At 35.2% G+C, this 23216-nt stretch overlaps 2 protein-coding genes across 5 annotated transcripts; both read right to left on the reverse strand.

Moving 5' to 3' along the window:
* Nucleotides 1-7414: 7414 nt before the first annotated feature.
* On the reverse strand, nt 7415-9663 carry LOC118435258 (zinc finger protein 184-like). Its single transcript, XM_035850974.1, has 4 exons — nt 9463-9663; nt 9304-9387; nt 8622-9224; nt 7415-8143 (listed from the first exon to the last, which is right to left on the reverse strand). Exons 1-4 carry the CDS (start codon nt 9661-9663, stop codon nt 7559-7561), a joined length of 1473 nt encoding a protein of 490 aa, XP_035706867.1. The 3' UTR covers nt 7415-7558.
* A 4148-nt stretch (nt 9664-13811) lies between these two features.
* Nucleotides 13812-16571, reverse strand: LOC110848693. Of its 4 annotated transcripts, XM_035851461.1 has the most exons (5): nt 16009-16529; nt 15637-15940; nt 15457-15558; nt 14637-15088; nt 13812-13937 (listed from the first exon to the last, which is right to left on the reverse strand). In XM_035851461.1, exons 2-5 carry the CDS (start codon nt 15924-15926, stop codon nt 13915-13917), a joined length of 867 nt encoding a protein of 288 aa, XP_035707354.1. In that variant the 5' UTR covers nt 15927-15940; nt 16009-16529; the 3' UTR covers nt 13812-13914. The 4 variants fall into 4 exon arrangements, 3 of the variants coding, with proteins under 3 accessions (XP_035707354.1, XP_021951653.1, XP_021951654.1); XR_004834741.1 differs by having other exon boundaries at nt 13812-15088; nt 15457-15553; nt 16009-16571; XM_022095961.2 differs by having other exon boundaries at nt 13812-15088; nt 15637-15949; nt 16009-16510.
* Nucleotides 16572-23216: the final 6645 nt, after the last annotated feature.

The following is a 23216-nucleotide window of genomic DNA, read 5'->3' on the forward strand; positions in this document are numbered from 1 at the left end:
GCAAAATTGAACCGGAATTTGACGCGGTGTCCTCCCAAAGACAAAATTGCACATTATTTTTGCAAAAATTTCATACAAATTGAGCATTTAAATCATGACATTCATGACTGGACCCAGTAAAAGCTACCTGTTACCCAAATTTAAAACCTTTTTTACATGCACATACACATTTGACGTGGAACTGATATATTTCCAAATTGAGAAATATTTAACAGCGTGAGCATTTAAGTAGTTAATTGCATATTACAAATTATAGTTTAGAAAATGGATCTAAAACTGGATTAGATGTGGTATAACTTTCAGGAGCAAGATTGAACACTCTTTTACTACCGGAGGATCAAAATTGCAGAAAAATAACATTTAATTTCAAAACCATTACTAAAACTTAAGATCAGGTATCAATTAATCCTTTAATCAATTTTAAAACCTTTTTTTACATACACACATAATTTAGACGTCGAACTGATACATTTCCAAATCGAGAAATATTTAGAAGCGTGAATAAAACTGGAAATTCAAAGGTTTAGAAAATGCATTCTAAAATTTGACCAGATGCGAGTGTGGTGTCCTCCCAGAAACAAAATTGCATACTATTTTACAACCAGAAAGTTCAAATTGCACAAAAAATTTTGGACTTATACATCTCCAAATAAAGAAATGCTTAAAAAACAATATGCATCCAGTTGGACATCCAGTTTGCGAAGTTTCGCAAATACTCCATTAATAAATACTGATTTTCTGCTGGAGAAAATATTCTGCAATTTTATTTCTGGTAGGATACCTCATTCGTGTTTGACCCAGTTTTACGATACATTTTCTGAACATTTGTATGCATAATTAATTTGCAGGCTGCTACATAAATATGTATTTCCCGATTTCGAAATGCATCAGTTCGACGTCAAGGGTGGATGTGTACGTAAAAAGGGTTCTAAACTTGATTAAAGGATTCGTGTCACATTGACCATGCATTCCATCAATAAGGTCAATCATGATTTAGAAATTCTATGTAATTTGTATGCAATTTTGGATTTTCTGTTGGATAAAATAGTATGCCAGTTAGTTTCTGGGAGGACATCGCATCTGCATCTGTTGGAGGTTTATGAATGATGAATTTTTCTAAACTTTTTTATGTCCAATTAATTAAATCCACTATGTTAAATATGTCTCTAATTGGAAGTGTATCAGTTCCAGGGCAAAAAATGTGCATGTATTTAAAAACAAGATGTAAACTTGTTAAAACATCTGACTTCATTCAATAATTCTGATTTTTCTGATGATAAAATACAATTTGCTGATTACCTGATTAGGTTGTTAATATTACGGAATATTTAAATGTAAGATCACGTTATGTATTCATGAATTTAAAAATTTTCATTTTACAAGTGAGACCAAATTGTCTATTACAAACTTACCATACCAATTTGATCAGAGCGACTGGTATTACTAGACCAAAAAAGCACGTCAAATTGACCTCTCATCAGACCCAGTTAACCTAGCATCGGAATTAACTTAATTTCTATACTCAATCTATTTTTTAATATTATTTGATGTAAGCCAGTCATTAAATTGTACGGATGTACATATTCCTATATAGGAATAACATGTGAATACATGACTGCCAAACAACGAGATTTTGTTTCTAGGAGGATACAGCGTCTGCATCCAGTCAAATTTGCGATCCATTTTCTCCGCTTTTTAATGTTCAATTTGATGTAAGTTACTCAATATTTCTCAATTTGGGAATGTATTAGTTCCACGTCTAAAATTTGTGTGTATGTAAAACGTGGGTATAAAATTAATTAACAGGTTGAGTCACAAGATTCGTTAAGTTTTGTCATGATTTAGAAATTCAATGCAAGTAATTTTTATGCAATTTTGATTTTCTACTAGAAAATTTCTAGTGATATTTCTAGAAATAAAATAGTACATAAATATATACAATTTTGTATTTAGATGGACACTATATTTGCATATGGTCCAGTTTTACGATCCATTTTCAATTGGGAGAAGCGATGCAAAACGCACCAATAGTGCAAAATATCCGGGAGAAATGGTCATACAATTTTGACAAAGTTTTCAAAATTATGTATCCCGGATGGTCGCTAATGCTGCAGTAATGGTGCAACGGCTAGCCCTGTTTGTTGCACCATGGGTACAAGAATATATACGAGTTATGATCTATTTTGCCGGCTTATTCCGCACCTTCGGTGCAAAGTTCTGTCTAATCATCATGACAGGGTGAGCTACTTCTAACGTTACTACGGTTTATTTCAATCATGATTTAGTGTAATTTTTGTATAATTTTGATTGTCTACTTAATAAAATAGTACGCAATTTTGTTTCTGGCAGGATACTGCAGTCGCATCTGGTGCAGTCTTAAGCTCAATTTTTTAAACTTTAATTTACGATTTGCGGATGATGCCACCCCATCAATCGCACCCCGACTAACGCACCCCACCATTGCCACCCCGACGATAATGCCACCCCCGATCAATCGCACCTGAGTAATCGCACCCCTGTAGATGCCACCCCTTATCAATCGCACCCCTAGGAGTATCCCACCCCCGATTTTATGAGATTTTGACAAATTTTCAGGCACACATAAATGTGTATAAATATGCGATATGTTGCTTGATTTATTGGGGTTGTAAAACAATGCTAGGATTATCTCATAAGTGAGATTTTGAGTTACCGTCATCGTTTCTAAATAATGGACACAATCCTAAGAATTCATGAAGGATTTACACATTAATCCTATTAGTAGCAAAAATAAAGCTGAACTGATTAATTTGTAGACCTAATTGTTTATATTTTGACGATATTTGAATTTTTACTGAGATTTATTTTCGTTGATATTGAGTTATGTGTTTCAATTTTTACGGAGATTTTATTTTTTTTAGATTTTTTGTCGAAATGTGAATTTAATTTATTACGCCTGATCAAATTCGAATAAATTACAAGCATTAGGGAAGCATTAAGAAAGGCATATGTATATACATACGTACACGTTTACTTTATTCTTGCTAGTAACAGGATTAATACATATGTAAGTCCTTCATGAATTCTTAGGATTGTGTCCATTATTTAAAAACAATGACGGTAACTCAAAATCTCACTCGTGAGATAAGCTTAGCATTGTCTTACAACTCCAATAAATACAGAAACATATCGCATATTTACACTCATTTATTAGTGCCTGAAAATTTGTCGAAATCTCACAAAATCGGGGGTGGGATACTCCTAGGGGTGCGATTGATAAGGGGTGGCATCTACAGGGGTGCGATTACTTGGGTGCGATTGATCGGGGGTGGCATTATCCTCGGGGTGGCAATGGTGGGGTGCGTTAGCCGGGGTGCGATTGATCGGGTGGCATCATCCGCACCTTAATTTACAATTAATTATGCTCAATTTGATACACACTGCTAAAAGTTTCTCGATTCGAAAATTGTTCGACGTCTAAAATTTGTGTGTTTGTAAAAACGTTGCTAAGTTGGATAACAGATCGACTTATTTTTTTAATTTTTATGCATCGTGAATCTTGATTTAGAAGTTCTTAACAAGTTTGATTTTCGGCTGAAAAAATATTATGCACTTTTTTAAATTTCGTTTTACGATCTATTTTCTAAACTTTAACGTATAATGTGCAATTGTTAAATGCATGCTGCTAAATATTTCTCGATTTGTAGCAGCTCGACGTCGAAAATTTGTGTGTATTTAAAATGACTCCATAGTTAATTACAAGATTGTTGAGGATTATAACTTAATCATGATTTAGGAGTTTAATGCAGGGTTTTATACAATTCTAATTATTTGTTGGATAAAATGGTATGCAATTTTTTCCCACATTTGCATCTGGTTCAGTTTTATGATCCGTTTTATAAATTTTAGCGTTAATTCATTAATGCAAGTTGTTAAATATTTGGAAATGTATCAGTTCAGCGTCAAAAATGTGGGTATGAAAAAATAGGTATAAATTGATTAAAAGGTGTGCCCACAAGACTACAGAAGTTCAATTATGGTTCAGCAATTCAACGTTATCTGCATGCAATTTTGATTTTCTGATTTAAAAAAATATATTTCTTGACTTGGAAACGTATCAGTTGTACATTAAAAATGTTTGTACACCGTATTTGCATCTCTTCCAGATCTATTTTCTAAAATTTGTAATGTCCCACACTCAAAATAAGGTAGTAATGAATCATTACCATGCGGAATGACTATGTGGTTCTACCACGTCGGTTACGATCTGTCGTAAAAATGGTAATAATAAGTTCAGGGAAATTCAAATTTAATACATAATGGTATTCACGTCCTTAATATTTGGTAATGAATTTGAATTTTCCTGAAATTATATTACCATTTTTACGACAGATCGTAACCGACGTGGTAGAACCACATAGTCATTCCGCATGGTAATGATTCATTACTACCTTATTTTGAGTGCAATAATTAAGCCACCTCTGTTAAATATTTCTTGAATATTTCTTAGATGTATCAATTTCACGTCGAAAATGTGTTTGCATGAAAAAAGGGTAAGAAAATTGATTAACAGATTTTTGTAGATATTAATAGTCTCAAAAAATCGAGAATTAACATTGGACGAACTTCTGTTTCAATCCATATTGCTGGTTTTGCTTATGTTATTAATTTAAATAATCATAATATAATAATGCATATCTGAATAGTGACTGGTTGATCGTCGCCGTTTTTAAATTTTAAAACATCCAAAAGTCAATTAAAATTTTGTAAAATCTACTTTGTGCGTAATTAACAAAACAATTTTTAACAATTAAAATCGCAGTACGCCCCAAGACAGTCTTGATATATTTATGTTCTAACTGGTTTTCGTCTTGGTACTTTACGTGCCCCAATAGGTCGACAAATTTTATAATTTCCAAACTTACTGCGCGTTTTATTTTATCTTTATGCAATTATGTTCGCCACACCTGAGAATTAGCAGATAGTGCCATTTGCAAATTTCATACTGATTAAATTCGTGATCGGTTGACACCAGTTTGGTTCAAATCTGTGAGAATAAGTTTGGAGACCTAAATAGTGAGTTTGGATTTGTTGATAGTTAAACAGAATGAAATTTTGTTTCTGAAAAGTGTTTAATGCAATTTGCATTCGCGGCTGGTGCTGTTTAAAGATTTTTTTTTGTTACTTTAATTGGCAATTAATTAAATGCATGCCCCTAGATATTTCGAAATTTCGAAATGTATCAGTTCGACGTCAAAAATGTGTGTGTGTGTAAAAAGGGTTATAAAATTGTCAAAAGGTTATCCTCCAGCTCTTGATAATTTCATCCCGATTTAGAAATTTGTGTATATTTTGTGCAATTTACATTTTCTGGTGGCAAAATATCATGCAATTTTGCTTCTGATTCATTAGTTAAATGCACGCTGTTAAATATTTCTTGCTTTGGAAATGTATCAGTTCAACGACAAAAATATATGTGTATGCAAAAACGCTTGCATTGCAAGCGTAGTTATAAAAGATGACCCAAACTTTGAACAGTTCAATTTCAATCTTGATTTAGAAGTGCACTTAGAAGTAGCAATTTTGATGAAATTTTGAGTTTCTGGTGATAAAACAGTGCAATTTTGTTTCCGGCAGGACACCGTATTCACATCTGGTCTAATTGTAGGATGCATTTTCTAGATTAGAATGCCCAAGAATAGAAATAGATATGTTCATATATTTTATCAACTAGTTAGTGTGACCTTGTACTGGAAACAATGTGTATCACAACATATTATGTACTTCTGTCACTTGAATAAACACTGAATTGAATTGAAGTTGATCCACGCTGTTAGCTATTTCTCGATTTGGAAATGTATGAGTTCGACGTCAAAACTGCGTATATGTAAAAAGTTGATACGATTTGTTGGAACTAAATTGATTTTAAGATTCTTGCCGGGTTTCGTATTTTTTGCACATTTCTAAAGGAATAATTCACCCGTCTTTGATGCATGCCTTCGTTTTGATGAATAATATAATTTGATTTGAAATTTATACCGGAGAATTTACACAGTTAACATATTTCTTCCCTCGAATATGCATTTGGGAATTTTGTGCATTATCGTAGTAGGCAAAAATGTACATATTGGTTTAAGAAAAATGGTTACAAAATGTTAAAAAATCAGCTTTTTTCGCCATATTGAAATCGACAATTTTAAGAATTAAAATGTGATAATCTTAATTTTCTACCGGAAAATGTAGAATTAGCTGAGAGGCCGGCATACATAATCCGCATACGGTTCAATTTTACTGTCCATTTTCTAAATTAGAATGCCCAAGTTGATCCACGCTGTTAAATATTTCTCGATTTTGAAATGTATCAGTTCGACGTCGAACATGTGTGCGTGAGTAAAAAAGGTTATAAAATTAATTAGCTCACAGATCGGATTTTTGAGTCGCAAATCCTGAGATGACATTAAATTGAACGTTATTCATTGCGTTTTTTCACATTTTTTCCCAAATATGACTCTTACCCCAAAATTTGATTAATTAAGCTGACGACGGTTCAAAAACAACCAAGAAAATATCTTTTTTTAATCTCGTCATAATTTTTAATAAGTTTTTTTTAATTCAACTAATTTAAAGTATCGATGAAAGCCAGAGAATACAATTTTAAAAACATTAAACATACTCTATAATTTCTTTAATATGTATAAACGCCAAGCAATTTTGCTTATTAGGAGGAGGACACCGAATCTTAAACATTCCTTAACAGATTTATTACAATTTTTTTAAAACTTTAATGTACAATTAAGGGATTACAAAAATTAAGGAATTAATGATTGACTATAATTAACAATGGATTGATTCAAATTGTAAATTTAATTTTTGTACAATTTTCGGGTTTCTGAAACTTCAGAAATAATCCCATTTTCACACACGCACGCACGAGTTAGGTATATTCACGCCAACTTTATAAACTGTGTAGATTTAGGGAAACAATTACAAAATTACATAAAGGACAAGGAAAAGATCATCAACATTTGTTACTTAAACTGATATGCTTACAAGTTTAATTATTGACAATTATTGTACAACTTTTATAAAAAGAATGCCTTTCATTGCACCGTAAAATCAGGAAATTATTCATCTAATTTAAAACAGTTGTTAACTTGCAATGGAGGTCTCCCAGCGTATGCTGTCTGAGTTTGAGTAAATTTGTATCCATTGATGCCAAATTTAATTAGTATGAAATTTGCAGAGGACACGATCTCCCAATGGGTACGTTTGCCCAAGGTATTTGCATCCGAAGAGGAGAAAACGCGTCGAAAAGTTGACAAATTTTAAAATTTACTTGCGCGTTTTCTCCTCTTGGGATGCAAACATCTCTGCCAAGCGTGCCCATTGGGAGATCGTGTCTTTCGAAAATTTCATACTAATTAAATTTGTGATCGGTTTGGCCAAAATCGGGGAACATACGCTGCGAGACCTTCATTGTCATACTCTGGATCGTTTAAGGATTGGAATTATTTGATTGGATTATGCCAGATGAAACTTCTTCACATGTCCTCGAAGACTAGCTTTGTGTCTGAACGACTCATTGCAGTGGGGGCAGGGGTGCGAAATTTTTTGATGCACGCTCTTCAAATGTTCGGCCGCGTAAAACTTGGTGGTGAACTTCTTCGGGCACTGGGGGGCAGTCGAAGTTCTTCAGCTTCTCGTGAACGGTTTTTTTGTGTTTAACCATATTCCTTTTTGTAGCGAAAGTTTTGCCACATTCCGCACAGTTGAAGTTCTTCAGCTTCTCGTGAACTATTTTTTTGTGGCTGACCAGGGTCCCTTTTTCAGTGTAAGTTTTGCCACACTCCACACACTTAAAGGGTTTCGGGTTGGCGCCGTGGCTGCGCTTGTGCACCGTCAACTGACTATTCCGAGAGTACTGCTTCCCACATTGGTCGCATCGAAAGAATTTTTCCCCCGTGTGGGTGACCAGGTGAATATCGTAAGTAGACTGATTGGGAAACCTCTTCTGGCAAAAGAAGCACTCGATTCTCCAAGTCTGCTTCGCCACGGTCTTCTCTTCTTCGTTGAGGTGTGTGAAACGGTGCCGGGTTAGGTGTGACATGCGGAGGAACGCTTTTTGACAAACGTGGCATTGGTGGTGGTGTTTGGGTTTGGAATTCTGGATGGACACAAAAGATATAATTAGTCAGTTAGTAATTATTAAGGTCTTCAATCCTGTCCTTGATTAAGTAGACACAATTAGTAATCTCTGTTTTTTACGAAATAGTAAATAAAACTTGTTTGTTAAATTTTCAAAATCTTAGAATGCAGGACTCCCAGCTCTCCGATTTTGAGCAAACTATTGTCAATCGATGACAAATTTATTTAGGATGAAGGTTGCAAAAGACACGATCTCCCACACGTTTTTGCAGAGCTATTTGCATACGAAGAGGAGAAAACGCGCTCTAAAGTTGACAAATCTTACACTTCCCAAGTTTACTGCGTGTTTTCGCCTATTTGGATGCAAACTGGGGGTGGTAATAAATTTCATACCAATCAAACCTTTAATCAATTGCCACTAATTTGGTTAAAATCGGAGAGCAATTCCTTGGGGATCTCCAATCAGTGAAAGAATTAAATTTGTAAGAAAAGGTTACCTTCTTTCTGCCTGAGGTGGACTTGAGTGTGGTGGAGACGTTTAATTTCAGAATTGGTCTCGTAGTCCGGCTGGATTTTCTCCGATTTGCAAATTGGCTCGATGCTGACCTTGGCGGAGTGACGGGCAGTGGTGGTGGAGTTGACGATCTTGGCGTCGCTGGCGGAATTGCCGACCCTTCCTCTTCGTCTTCGTCAACTATTATTTCTGGCCATGCTGTTGCTGGCGGATTGACGGGCGGTGGAGTTGACGATGTTGGCGTGGCTGGCGGAATTGCCGACATTTCCTCGACTGGCACGAAGTCAAGCATCATTTCCGACATTGTTGTTGCTGGCGGGGTGACAGGCAGGGTTGGAGGTGATGGTCTTCGTCTGGCTGGCGGAATTGTCGACATTTCCTCATCAAGAACGAAGTCAAGCATCATTTCCGGCCCTATTGCTGCTGCTCTCCATAGTTTATTCCTCTGCGCCCTCCGCATCTCGTAGAGGGGAAATCCTCGACGTCTCTTATCATCCAGAACGTCGAGAACGTCCTCCAACGCGATGACAAGTTTTTGCAACTTGCGGGCAATCCGAGCCGAAGGTGGATATCTCTTGTCGGAAATCTGCACAAAATGATGACTTAAAAATAAAACTTAAAAAATATGTAGTCAAATTTGATGAAATTTGACCGAATATTCTCACCGGCGCCGCTGTGATGTTTGGCTTGAAGGATTTTTCCTTTATTTTGACCCAGCGTAAAATTTGCATCAGTGTGTCGGCCACTTTCTAGAAAAATGATAACAACATGTCACAACTGATTAGAAAATTGGTCGGAACCACGTCAAGGTCACTTTTACTCACCATTTTGTTTTCCTCGATCTCGACTTCCTCATCCTCGTCGTCACTGCTCAAATACACCTCAAACGGTTCCCCCTGCGGTTGTTGCGAAAAGATTTCGGTTTTTATCCTTGGGGTCGCCGTGATGGTGGCAGCGATGACCGGATAGGTGGTATTTCCGGCGACGTGAGAAGGTCCAGGGACGGATTGAGCGGCTTTTGACATCATCGTTCAGCTTCCGGAATTAAAATTTTAATTGGAAACGAGCAGAAATTTTTGGAAATGATTTGCGAAAAAACTGGAGTGAGAATGATGATGAGATGAAAAAAAATGAAAATGACCACCAGTTTTGACTGGTGGTCCAAAAAAATATGATGTCAGCGCCACCACCATTTAAGAATTAAATAAAATCTATAAGCCTGAAACTTTAATTTTGGCGTTCAAATTGCACAGAAACAGGTAAAACTTTTAATTTTGGCGTTCAAATTGCACAGAAAGAGGTAAAACTTTTAATTTTGGCGTTCAAATTGCAAAGAAACAGGTAAAACTTTACATTTTATAAAATTGTGAGGAAATTGATACATGCATAATAAAAATTGTACTTTCTTAAAATGATATACATCGGTGCATAATATACATCGGTGCAGTTGTACGATAAAAAAGGGTCTTAATGTAAAAGAGGTTACAAAGTTGATTAAAAAATCGCATTTTTTTATTTGTTCAATCACGATTTAAAGCTCGGTGCAATTTTGAGTTTCTGCTGGATAAGAATATAATTTTGGGTTTGTTTCTGGGAGGACAGAACATCTAAATCTGGTCCAGTTTTAATATCCATTTTCTAAACTTCAACATGTAATACTTAAATGCACGCTATTAGATATTTCTGAATTTGGAAATGTATGAGGTTCACGTGAAACATGTGTGTGTACGTAAAAAGGGTTTAAAGTTTGGCAACAGATGCATATATGATTTAAATGCTGAACCCAATTTTTGTGCAATTTTGATTTCTATTTCCGACGGAACACCGCATTCTTGTTGTAGAATAAATTTTAGTCGATGAAATGTATCAGTTCAACGTCAAAAATGTGTATGCATATAAAAACAATGGCAAAATTAGCATAAGATGCGTTGTATTTTGATCGGAAGTCCGACCATGAATTAGAAATTCAACGCAATTTTATGCAATTTTGATTTGCTGCTGGATAACTTAGAATGCGATTTTGTTGGACACCACGTTGGGATCTGGTCCAGTTTTATGATCCATTTTCTAAGCCTTAATAATTGGGTAATTTTTTGCACGCTACTAAAGATTGATGATTGAACTGTTCAACACCTTGTAACCAACTTTACTACCTTTTTCACATACAGCACAGTCTGTTAAATATTCCCGAATTTGGAATTATACGACTATAAAAATGTATGCATGCATACGAACCAGAGGTTACGAAATTGGACACAGTTTTGATTTTATGTTGATAAATAAGTATGTGCAGTTTTGTCTGTGTGAGGACACTACATCTGAATTTGGTCCAGTTTTACGGTCAGTTTTCTAAACTTTTTAATGCACAATTAATTGATGCAAGTTGCTAAATATTTCTCCACTGGGAAATGTATCAGTTTGACGTCGAAAATAGTTTTCTACAAAAAAAGAAAACGTCTTAAAATTAATATAAAGATATCCAAATTCTCTTTATTAGATGCACTTTTGTGTCTGAAAATAGTTGTTGTTAATCCAATTTTTATTTGCATTTTTGGTCCATTTTTTCGATAAATTTTCTAAACTTTGTATTGTCCAACTTGACGCACGCTGCTAAATATTTCTCGATTTGGAAATGTATCATGAAATTGGGAGATTAATTTGAATAAAAGATATACATTCCACCATTTTGATATAGAAGTTTAATGCAATTTTGATACAATTTTGATTTTACGGTGACAAAAAAGAATGCAATTTTGTTTCTGGGAGGACACCGAGTCCCAACCTGGTCAAGATTTACGATCCATTTTCTACCCTTTAATGTGCAATTAATTAAACGCATACTGGTAAGTATTTCTCGTTTTGGAATTGTTTCGGCGCAACGTCAAAAGTGTATATGCATGTAAAAAAAGATTATAAAGTTGGATAACAGATTGTATGCTGTGTATGGTTCACTCTGATTTAAATGATCAAACAATTTGTGTGCAATTTTGAATTTTTTCCGATAAAACAATACAATTTTGTTTGATTTGTGGGCCTCTGTAAAAACGGTGTTCCTAATCTTCACTTGGTTTAAAATCTCAATTTTTTGGAAATCTGCTGGACAAAATAGAATGTAGTTTTGTTCCAGCGAGGACACCACATCTGAATCTGGTCCAGGTTTTTAATTCATTTTCTAGACTTTAATGCGTAAGTAATTAATTAAATGCACACTGCTAAATATTTCTCAGTTTGGATTGGAAATGCATCAGTTCCACGTCTAAAATGTGTGCATGTAAAAAGATATGTTCAAAATTGATTAAAAGGTGTGACCCCAAGAAGCCCAAGTCAATCATGATTTAGAAATGTAATGTAATTTGTAAACAATTTTGATGTTCTGTTGATAAAATAGTGCATGTAAATCATTTTGTTACTGGGAGGACACCACAGTGGTCAAGTTTTACGGTCCGTTTCCTAAACTTTAAAGTACAATTAATTAGCAGACTGGACTAAAACCTTTTGGATTTGGAAATGTACCAATTTACGTCAAAAATGCGTGGGTGTCAAAAAGGTCACAAAGTTTGGTAACAGATCGCATTAAATTTGTTTTATTTGTTCATTTCAAAATTCTATGCAATTTTCATCTGATTTTGATTTTATGCTGGTAAAATAGTATGCAATTTTTTTTCTAGGAGGACACCGCGTTCGAATATAATCACGTTTTATGATCCATTTTTTTAAAACGTTTTAACGACAAACTTGATGCACATAGTCCGAGGCAAAAAATATATTAGTTTATACAAAAAAATTATAAAGTCAATGGAAAATTTGCATCTGTTCCATTTCCTAAACTTTAAAGTATAATTGGTTAAATGCATGCAGTTAATATTTCTCGATTTGTAAATGTAAGCAGCTCGATGTCGAAAATTTGTGTGCATTTAAAATGGCTACTAATTTGATAATAAGATTGTAGAGGATTATAACTAGATCAAGATTTAGAAGTTTCATGAAGGATTTATGCAATTCTGAATATTTTTTGGATAAAATAATATGCAATTTTGTCTCTGGGAAAACTCCAGATTTGCGTGTGTTTCAGTTTTATGATCCATTTTTTTACCCTTTAATGTGTAATTAATTAACTGCACGCTGTTAAGTATTTCTTGTTTTGGAAATGTTTCAGTTCGGCCTAAAAAATGTGTGTGCATGTAAAAAGTTTGTAATTTTGATTTACATATTAACAGTTTCATCATGATTTAGACATGCAATAGTTCAATGCTATTTTGTTGCAACTTTGAATTTCTGCTTGATAAAATAGAATTCAATCTTGTTCTTTGGAAGAAACAGCACTGGAATCTGCTCCAGTTGTTTCTAAACTTTTTTGATTTCTAATTTGATGCAAGCTGCTAAATAATAATTCTCCATTTGTAAATGTAGCAGTTCAACGTCAAGAATTTGTGTTTAAGTAAAAAGGATTTCAAAATTGATTAAAAGATGAAATCATCACACTCTCAAAAGAATCAATCATGGTTTAGAACTTTAATGCATTTTTATGCAATTTTGGATTTTCTACTGGATAAAATAATTTGCAATGTCGATTCTAGGAGGACTACCAACTCTGGTTGAGTTTTAGGATTCATTTAAATTTGATTCATGCTGCAAAATATTTCTCGTGTGAATGTTAAAGAGCTTGTAAATTTGATTAAAAGATGCTGTTCCACATGGATTCAATCATGATTTAGAAGTTGAGTGATATTTTTGTGGAATTTTGATTTTCTGTAAGATAAAATAGTATGCAATTTTGTTTCTGGGAGGACATGGTTCAGTTTTACTATTCATTTTTTTCTTAAGTTTAATAATGATTTTGAAATTCGATGTAATTTTTATTCAATTCTAATTTTCTGCTGAATAAAATACTCAATTTTGTCTGAGAACAAACATATTCGGATTTCCAGTTCAGTTTTAACACCAATTTTTTAAAGCTTCAATGTGCAATTAATTAAGTGCACGTTGTTAAATATTTCTCGATTTGGGAATGTATCAGTTCGGCGCCAAAAATGTATGCGTATGTAAAAAGGATAGAAGATTGATTAGAAGATGAATGCTTTAGTCGTAAAAGTTTATCGTGATTTACTAACAAATGAAAAATTATTAAAATATTTAAAAAATTATTAATTAAAATTATTAAAAAAATTGTGCGTGAAAAATTTAATGCAATTTGTATGCAATTTTTATTTTCTGCTGGATAAAATAGTATATGCAAGTTTATTTCTAGGAGAACACCCCAATCGAACCCACGCTTATTATACCGTCCGTTTGTAAATTGCTATCAAAGTAGATTTAAATTAATTAGCCAGATACATACATACCTTATAAATATAAGAATAAACTTTGTAAAAGATGGGCCAGATACAAAACTGATTGGGAGAAAAACGACCTCAGAAATGTCGACGAAAAATTTCAGAAACAAAATCAAATTGTCGGCTAAAGGGGGTGTCGTATTTTTAAGGATTGACTCTAATAAGTGGGCAATTGTTTGATGATACACATATGCAAAAGGTATCAAGTTTCATGAAATATTGTTGGTTATACATTTTCTAAACTAACGCTAAATCCTAAAATTGTTTGCAGATTTGTACTAAAACTGGAAAAAATCGCATGTCCTGAACATACTCAGGACTCATTTAATTAATCCGCTCTTCTTATAAACTCCAAACTATCTGACATTAGCCTAAAATAAAATAGCTAACGATAGATATTACCACTGAAAATATGAAGAATTCAATCCGAGAAGTTTCCCCAAGGAAATAAAACCCAACTATTTTAACGACATGATGGTACACCAAAGGTCTTGATGCTGCTCTGAATATAGTCATGTCAAACCCATCAGACCCATATGTTTTCCAGCGATAGCACCAATACGCCGTTTGAATAACAGCTGTAAGCAAGTTTAACGATATAAAGTCTTGCACCACTATAGTCGTAATTACAATCAGTTTTGCCACCCACCCAGCGGCAATCTTACTTTTAACAATTATTGTATCACTAACTAAATATTTGAGAATCCCGGGCCCGAGGAAGAGCCACTGAAATCTATATGCGTCCCCCATGACCTGACGGATCCGTAATCCTCCCGCCTCTAAAATCCTATGTACAGTTTGGGCACAATTGCCCCTACTCAGCATGTACGGAGTGTTTTTAATGTGCTCCCATTCTTTCATCATTTCTTCATAATTTAGCTTTATATCTTCCGGAAATAATATTACGCTGTTGGGGTAGCGTCCTTCTTCGCGAATATCGTCCCCCAAAGTGCGTTCAATATTACGCCGCATGGGTTTGAGAATTGCCTTGATAGTGGTTTGATCTTCATTACTAGTAGGCCATCCACTAATATAGGCACGATTAACCAGGAGCAGTGATGCGTGCCCAATTAAACCCCTTTCGGGTTCCCAATTGAGCAGGGCTGTTTGCGACTTCCTGAAAAAATGTTACAATTAACTAGCGTATAAGCCCGTCTAACGCCGGGCGATGGAGAATTATTAGCAGGAAATATCCCTCGGCTACGGATGCGAAAGTAAAGAAAGTCAAGTTTCTAATGGTGCGAAAACTCAAATCAATTAAATGTCTGATGTCCCAAGCTATATAAGCACCCCAGGATTACCACCATCAGACATTTAAATCACTTTTTAAAATTTAATTTATTTTGAATTTTCGTCCCATTCGAAACTTGACTTTCTTTACTTTCACTATATTTGCTCTCACTTCCGTTGCCGACAGACATTTCCAGTTTATAATATAAGATTATGATTTAGTTCCGGCAAAAATGTACTTTGCAATTTTCATACCAATCTTGTGGCGATTTAATCTCCGTCCCTGTTACGTTGTCCACGAAAGGTAAGATCGCCAATTGGATCTCACTTTGATCGTAAATAGCAAATTTCTCTGTTCTTTAAAAATAAATTTCATAAGATTTTAAAACACTTCTCAAAATTTTAAATACACACATACATAAGTAAATTAATTACATTTGAGATATCCTCCCCGTGAAATAGGAAAGCATTACAATTAAATATGCATAAAATGTCATGTTTTGGAACGATTCGAGGTCCAACTCCCTCTGATTGTTTTCATCTGCTACAACTTTAAACTTGTAGAAGATCGCAATCACGATAAAGTGACCGAACATAAGAGATTTATCGGAAGCGACTTCTAAGAATGAATATATCCCGACGAATGCGACTAATGCGAACGCAATAATTGTAGCTCGTGTCATGTAGGTCATCCAGGTGGTAAGTTCCTCCATTGATAACACCATTTTGAATGGCTGAACTAAAAAGTCTGATAATTAAAAAATAATACATTATGTAAGTTATATGCTACTATTCAATGCAAATTACCTTTCTTTTATTGACGATTACTAATAAAGTTGTATCGTTAGTTGTAATGTAGGAAAGTATATGTTAGATAAATACAAATGCATATTTGCAATGTATGTAGATAAAAATGAATAAATATAAGTTTCCCAAAATAATTTTACAAAATGAGTAACTACGAGTAGAGAGAATTCCTCTCAGTCAGAGGAAGGAACCAAATGTAGTGTGTGCAAAAATCCATGTCCATACAGGGTGGGAAAAAAAACTTGATTTAGCCAGAGGTCGGCGACGCCGGTAGCATTTTACGCCTACGATAAATTTGATTACGTATTCTTTGAACATTTGGGGACGCCGTCAAAAAATCACCAAATTTGCCCCGGCGCCGAGATTTTTCGACCTCGACCTCTGAAATATTATGGAATAGAGTGGTTTAAAAAATGGTTAAAATATTTATTTTGAGCAAACATTTATTTATTTTTTGTATTTTATGGTTGTTTTATTTATTTATTTATATTTTATTTATTTTATTACTAATTGAAAAAAGTGCATGTTCTGGATTTCCACATTTTTATAAATTTAATATCTCTAAATGATCATGAACTTCCGTCACAAATGAAATACATCTTGTGAAGGAATTATGCATACCATGCATCCTCCCTTCTCATCACTCTCGTCTCCATATCCATACATTCTTATCACTGTCCGGACAGTGACTCCAGCTTCTCTATACATTATGTTCAAGGACAAGGAGTAGCGTCGTCTCCTTCAGAAGGAGAAATACCATCCGCCCTGCAAGAATCACGGCAGAGAGGATTTGGCGTCGGGAGAAGTACAAGCTTCTTCTCACTCTCCGTATACTCCACATCTGCTGCATCTGCTGCATGTGTAAATGGGGTTAGTTTAAGTGAGCCAAACTGACATAATGCATGTTGATCTATACATACGCATTGATTCATGCAAACGCCAGGATTCCAAGAAATAGTTGGCCTAATACGATTACTTTTCCGTCCTAGCATAATTTTCACAAGACGAGTTCGAAAAAGTGTTTTTTACCCACCGAAATGGACAAATTTGACTGTCCATGTATTCAATTGTGTTAACTACTGGGAACAGTTATCGTACATATTTAATAATAAATATTTTTGGAATGGAACTACATACTCATAGTCTTCCTTCAAAAAATTGGGCCAAATTTCTGCTGGAAATAGCCGTTACAATGTTTAGTCGGAATATGCCAGAAATATATTACAATTCATCTCTCTCTTCCCTAACTGCTACTAGTTTACATCAAACCACATGAAATCCATCCTACTAAAAAGGTTACCTATGAGAAAAAACTAGTCGAGCTCGTGTGCGGACTTGCGCCAGCCTTGTACAAATCCTTTGACCTACAGCTTCCTTACACCCTGTAAATGTATGAATTCGTGGAGAACGTTAAGTCACTTTTTGTAAGTTACAGGATGTGAGTGATTCAACGTTATCCACGAATTCATACAGGGATTTCAATATATTACGTCATTATTTTAGTGGTGGGTGGTTTATCTCTTCCTATCTTTCCCATGTTAAAATTCCATATCCCTTAATGCTTATGTAGGGTGGGTGGGTGCTAAAATCGAGAATTTTTGATGACGTAATATATGGATGGCCCCATAATTTTGCCAAGTCTTGATTATTACACAGATAACTATAACGACTTGATGAGCAAAGTAAACAGTTGGTCCATTCTTGCCGAAAAAACATTTGGGACTTGTTTCTCCAGCGATCATTAAGTAGCTTCAGCTACTTTATGCGAAGACTTTGTCTGTCTGTCTGTCTGTCTGTCCGTCTGTCAGCAGGATAACGGAAGAACGGATTGAGATAATCGAAATCGGTTTTCGCCATTATACATATGACCCTAGGGGGAGGATCCTATCAACTTTTGGGGGCAACCGGACCACCCCCCTTGGCGCCAGGGGGTGTGGTCGGGGCAAAATGAGATTTATAGTGCAATTTGATCTATTGATGAAATAGAGTGAAATGAAGTGATCCCGAGTTGTGCCACACCCCCTCGGCGCCAGGGGGTGTGGTCGGGGCAAAATGAGATTTATAGTGCAATTTGATCTATGGATGAAATAGAGTGAAATGAAGTGATCCCGAGTTGTGCCACACCCCCTCCGCGCCAGGGGGTGTGGTCGGAGCAAAATGAGATTTATAGTGCAATTTGATCTATGGATGAAATAGAGTGAAATGAAGTAATCCCGAGTTGTGCCACACCCCCTCCGCGCCAGGGGGTGTGGTCGGGGCAAAATGAGATTTAAAAAAATTGAATCTATAGGTGAAATGGAGTGAAATTGAGTGTTTTCGCGATGTCATGGGAGTGGTTGGGGTGAAGTAGTCTGAAGCTACTTCCGTATGCGCGTTTGCGACGGTTTATTTATATATCCTACTTGTCTAGTTAAAATCTGCATACAGTTTAAGATTTCTATCTTAAAAGAACTAAATTTTTTGGTTGATAATTTAACTTTTTTGAAACGTGTTTGAAAATATTGCACGCTGCTGAAATACAATAGATTGTTAAGGAGTAAAGAACAAAATGAATACATGGTGTAAGTCATAAAAGGTCAGAGTTTTATTTAATACACTCTAAATAATTTGGAGATAAATTGTCACCCGCGGAGGTAATATAGATAGTGCTCTGTTTTTGGGTAAATATTAAGATGACGTTTTGTCACCAATGGAAATAAGATAATAAATAAATTTTAAAAAACAAACTTAGGTGAAGGACGCGCTTAAAATATTAAAACAAGAAGCATTACAAAATGTCATAAATCGTTTAATATTTACTAACTTTTACTTCACCGGGGGCCCAACTAACACAGGAAAAAAGGTATACTTTCAAGGATTTGGAACAATTATACGAAATGCGTAATATGTATTTGTATATTAAACTTGCAAGATTTGAATGATTATCTTTCAATAAATCGCGACACCTCTTATAGAGGAAATTTGCTCATGTTCTGGCGTATTTTTAATAACTTCTGTAATGCTGCCCTTCATATTTAATCAAGTCGTTGGTTTAGCTACGTTTATTATTGATTATCATTGCTTTGAAAATTTAACAGTTGGGCCCCCGGTGAAGTAAAAGTTAATAAATATTAAGCGATTTATGACATTTTTTAATGCTTCTTGTTTTAATATTTTAAGCGCGTCCTTCACCTAAGTTTGTTTTTTAAAATTTATTTATTTAATTATTTTTAGTGATTTGTGAACTTATATGCATAAAATCATATGCAATTCTGGCTGTTGGTCGTAAAACAATATCCCTGGTCGTCGTTTTTAAGAATTTTTGAGCAGTTGCTAAGAAATGGTGCATTATTTAGAGGAATAATTTACTGGAATTAGATCGCTTTCAACGTCAGTTTCTCGCCGGTAATTTTTTAGCCTGAGTCAGGGCTTAAGGAACCGTCATAATTTCCGTCCGTCCATCCGTCCCAAAACACGATAGAGCCAAAACGACTGAACCGATTGACTTGAAATTTTTACCATATGCATATTGGACAAAGTTAGGAAACGAGTTTGAAGATTGGCGAAATCGGTCAAGTGGTTGACCACTGGGGGTTATCGGAGTGGTCAGAGACTAAGTCCCTGGCTCGGGCTATATGGAGTCTGCACTGTAAATTATGTAAATTCAATGAAATTATTCCTCTAAATTTTGCACCATTTCTTAGCAACTGCTCAAAAATTCTTAAAAATGACGACCAGGGATATTGTTTTACGACTAACAGCCAGAATTATAAAATCTTAAACGTTGTTAATTCTCCTGTTTGTGGACGCTTGGCATACCAATTTAATTCCGCAGTGGGTGTGGATGCGTGGCATGCCAATTTAATCCCCCAGTTTCAAAATTTTAAGGATTGTTCTGTTCTGTCAAGGATGCCTTGACACTTAGCGATCTAATAATAACGTAATTCGATTGTCTAGCAACATTGGATATGTTGAGTATTGAATAGCGATGCTGAATAAACTATCACCGCACGTTAGCAACCAGTAACTTAACACGTAAATAGGTTGCCTAATGCAAATATTTCAAAAAGCTCTAATTCCGTCAGTTTTGATCCGATTAAGTCGAACAAAGGCTTACAATTTGCGTATTATCCTGGAGAATAATAAAAATGGCAAGCCCCCGGTCGGAAACACTTCCTTGATGCCAAGAAATGGATTTGAAATTTTAGGCATCGGACTTTCTACCTGAAGGAATTAGAATTTTTTTAAAAATAAAAAAAACGTATCTGTAAAACAGAATTCTCTGGTTCTTTTGTTTCAGCATGTTTTCCATGCAACGAACGGTTTGGGCGAAATCTCAGTGCGACCTTTTCAAAGTTGCAGCTGATTGCATACCTAGGCTTCGCCGTAACCATGGTGATCTTTTAACATGATCACCTTATGGTTACTTTTCCTTCACCTAAGAAAAACTCGTGTATCAAGCACATATCGTTTCTGGTGATGTCGTTTCTTTATAAAAATTGAAGATTTTTATGTAACTATAAAATGTTTTTGTACATGAAAGTATTGAATTTGTTAATGCTGATGTATCGTGTGTTTGGTTACACGAATATTTAACTTATTTCCCATTGGTGACAAAACGTGTGATTAATCATTACCCAAAAATAAAGTACTATAGTACATCCGCAGGTGACGATTTGTCTCCAAATTGAAATTACATGCATACCTATCAAAATAAATAGGGTCCTATAAACTTTATAAAATTTATAAAAATTCGAAAATTTACTCAAGGTTGGGTAAAAAAATGTGTAATCCTCTTTTTTGCTCAACCTATACTTTTGTTTAGAGTGTAATTGTCGTTAATATTTGTTAACAAATATAATTGTAAATTTGCAGTGATTACGGTTATTATTTCAAGACGGTGTGGAATCGCGTTATGGATCCTGTTTTCTCATTACTACATGGGGTCAGGAATTACCGAAACACACTGGTGGTGGTGCTTATCGTGGGGAATATTATATCCCACTGGTGTCCGGGCACTACATACCCCACACATCATTCCCCCACATTACATTTCCCATATATCATTCCCCCACAGTTAATATCTTCACATGTCATACCAGGCACACCTCATTCCCCCACGCATAATTCCCTCACTTATCATACCCAGCACATTTCATTCTCCTCAGTTCATGCCTCCAGTTCATGTAGGTAGATAAATTGGAAATGAAATGGATAAATAGGGGTTCTATTTTACTTCTCAACATTAATAAAAGCTTGATATAATAACACAGTATAGTTAGTTAAATGTGGTCCTCATTTATTAAAAATTTTTTAAAAATATGAACAACCTTATTCCCAAATTTGTTTAAAAATTGTAATGCCAATTGTACAATTTTGTGAATAGAATGAGACACAGGTGTAATAAGACAAAATGAGGACCCCATGTGAATTAGAGTATACACCGTGCTAAAAAAGGCTCCACTTTCCAGTACGGCTAGAGTTAACTTAACTCGATCCAGAAGCCCTTGGGGTACGGTTAGCATAGGGATTTTAAAGGTTACGCTGAATGATTCATCGGACATGAGAGGAATCCGCACTTTTGAGAATCCATGATTTTTGATGCAAGGTCCAGCGCGAGCTCACTCTTGACCACTTTTTGCGAACTTGTGGCGCCTATAACTTGCTGAATTTTGCGCATCTGCCCAAGTGGTGAACCAAATGTTGTTTCTAGAGACTTGCTCTTCCAAACTAACATGGTCAAAAAATAATCTGGGCTGAACATGGTTTGCGCCTCCATTGTGAGTGGTTATTCTTTTTTAATTATGAAATAATCTGCCAGGAAACCTTTCAGATTTTTTTCAGACTATTAATATTGCTTGAACAGTAGTAGGTATTTAGTTCGCAAAATATTGTTCACAAATATTACTATGGAAAAAGTTCATAAATTTCTATTCGTTACCGAACTTGGACATTTGGAATTTTAAAAAATGTATGGCTTATTTAAAAGGCGAAAGATTAACACGACTTGAAGGGAGACCCGAGATCTTATTTTTTTAATTCCAGGTGCAAACTCCTATAACTGCAATTATAATGGAAATTAACAAAGTTTTTCCTTTGACAATTTGAGATATATGAACCACCATACCATATCTTCCGAATTTTGTTATTCGCCTTCACATTGTTGCTTCGCAAAATTCACAATCTCCAAAAAGTTATGTTAAGATGCGAACATGCAAAATCATAATGAACACCCTCATTATTTCTTCGTATCGCAATTTGCGATTCGCAAACGAAATCACGACGGTTACGAGACTTTATAATCGTTATAAGATTTTGTCATCGAAAAGCACTTTACTACGCCTTTAAAAAACTTTACCCTTGTTTTTTTCTTCATAAACTATTTTACAATACTACAAATACGACGAAATAAAGAATACCCTAATTATAAAATTAATCTTATACCATTCCAGGCACACTATAAATGTGTGGTCGTCTGGAAAAGAAGGCGTTGGACATGCAACCCTAAGTTTATCAAATGGAGGATATATCAGTTTGTGGCCCGGGCGGAATACCGATACCGTATGTTTGGGACACCCACTGAAGAAGCTCCCAGTTCAAAGTGAATTTCAGACGAACTTTAATCAGGACGTTATTAACGAAGGAAGAAAGCAACCAGATTTAAAACTGAACATCCCAGCCCATCTTCTCGACTCGAACAAGATTACTAAGTGGAAAAATTCCTATGAAAAGAATGGCGTATACAAATTAAAAGGAATGAATTGTGCGGAAGCAATTGAAACAGCATTAAACACCGGGGGACTTTATCTGCTGGGGGGATCGCACCATGGATTCTCAAAAGTGCGGATTCCTCTCATGTCCGATGAATCATTCAGCGTAACCTTTAAAATCCCTATGCTAACCGTACCCCAAGGGCTTCTGGATCGAGTTAAGTTAACTCTAGCCGTACTGGAAAGTGGAGCCTTTTTTAGCACGGTGTATACTCTAATTCACATGGGGTCCTCATTTTGTCTTATTCCTGCAGGATTTTACTTTTTTGGGAACATACGTTGGCTGGTTTACGACATAATGAGTTATTTTGCAAAAATTCCAGAGTTGGCATTTTATCTACCAGGGGTGGTGGTGATAATTTTGTTAGGATATTATCCTGGGATTATATCGGTATCCCGGCACTTCGTGAGGAGACTTTCCTCCCTGGTTGTGTAAAATGAGGGAGTTAATTCTGAAAA

Source organism: Folsomia candida, unplaced genomic scaffold (genome assembly GCF_002217175.1).
Source record: "Folsomia candida strain VU population unplaced genomic scaffold, ASM221717v1 Fcan01_Sc004, whole genome shotgun sequence".
Lineage (NCBI taxonomy): Eukaryota > Metazoa > Arthropoda > Collembola > Entomobryomorpha > Isotomidae > Folsomia > Folsomia candida.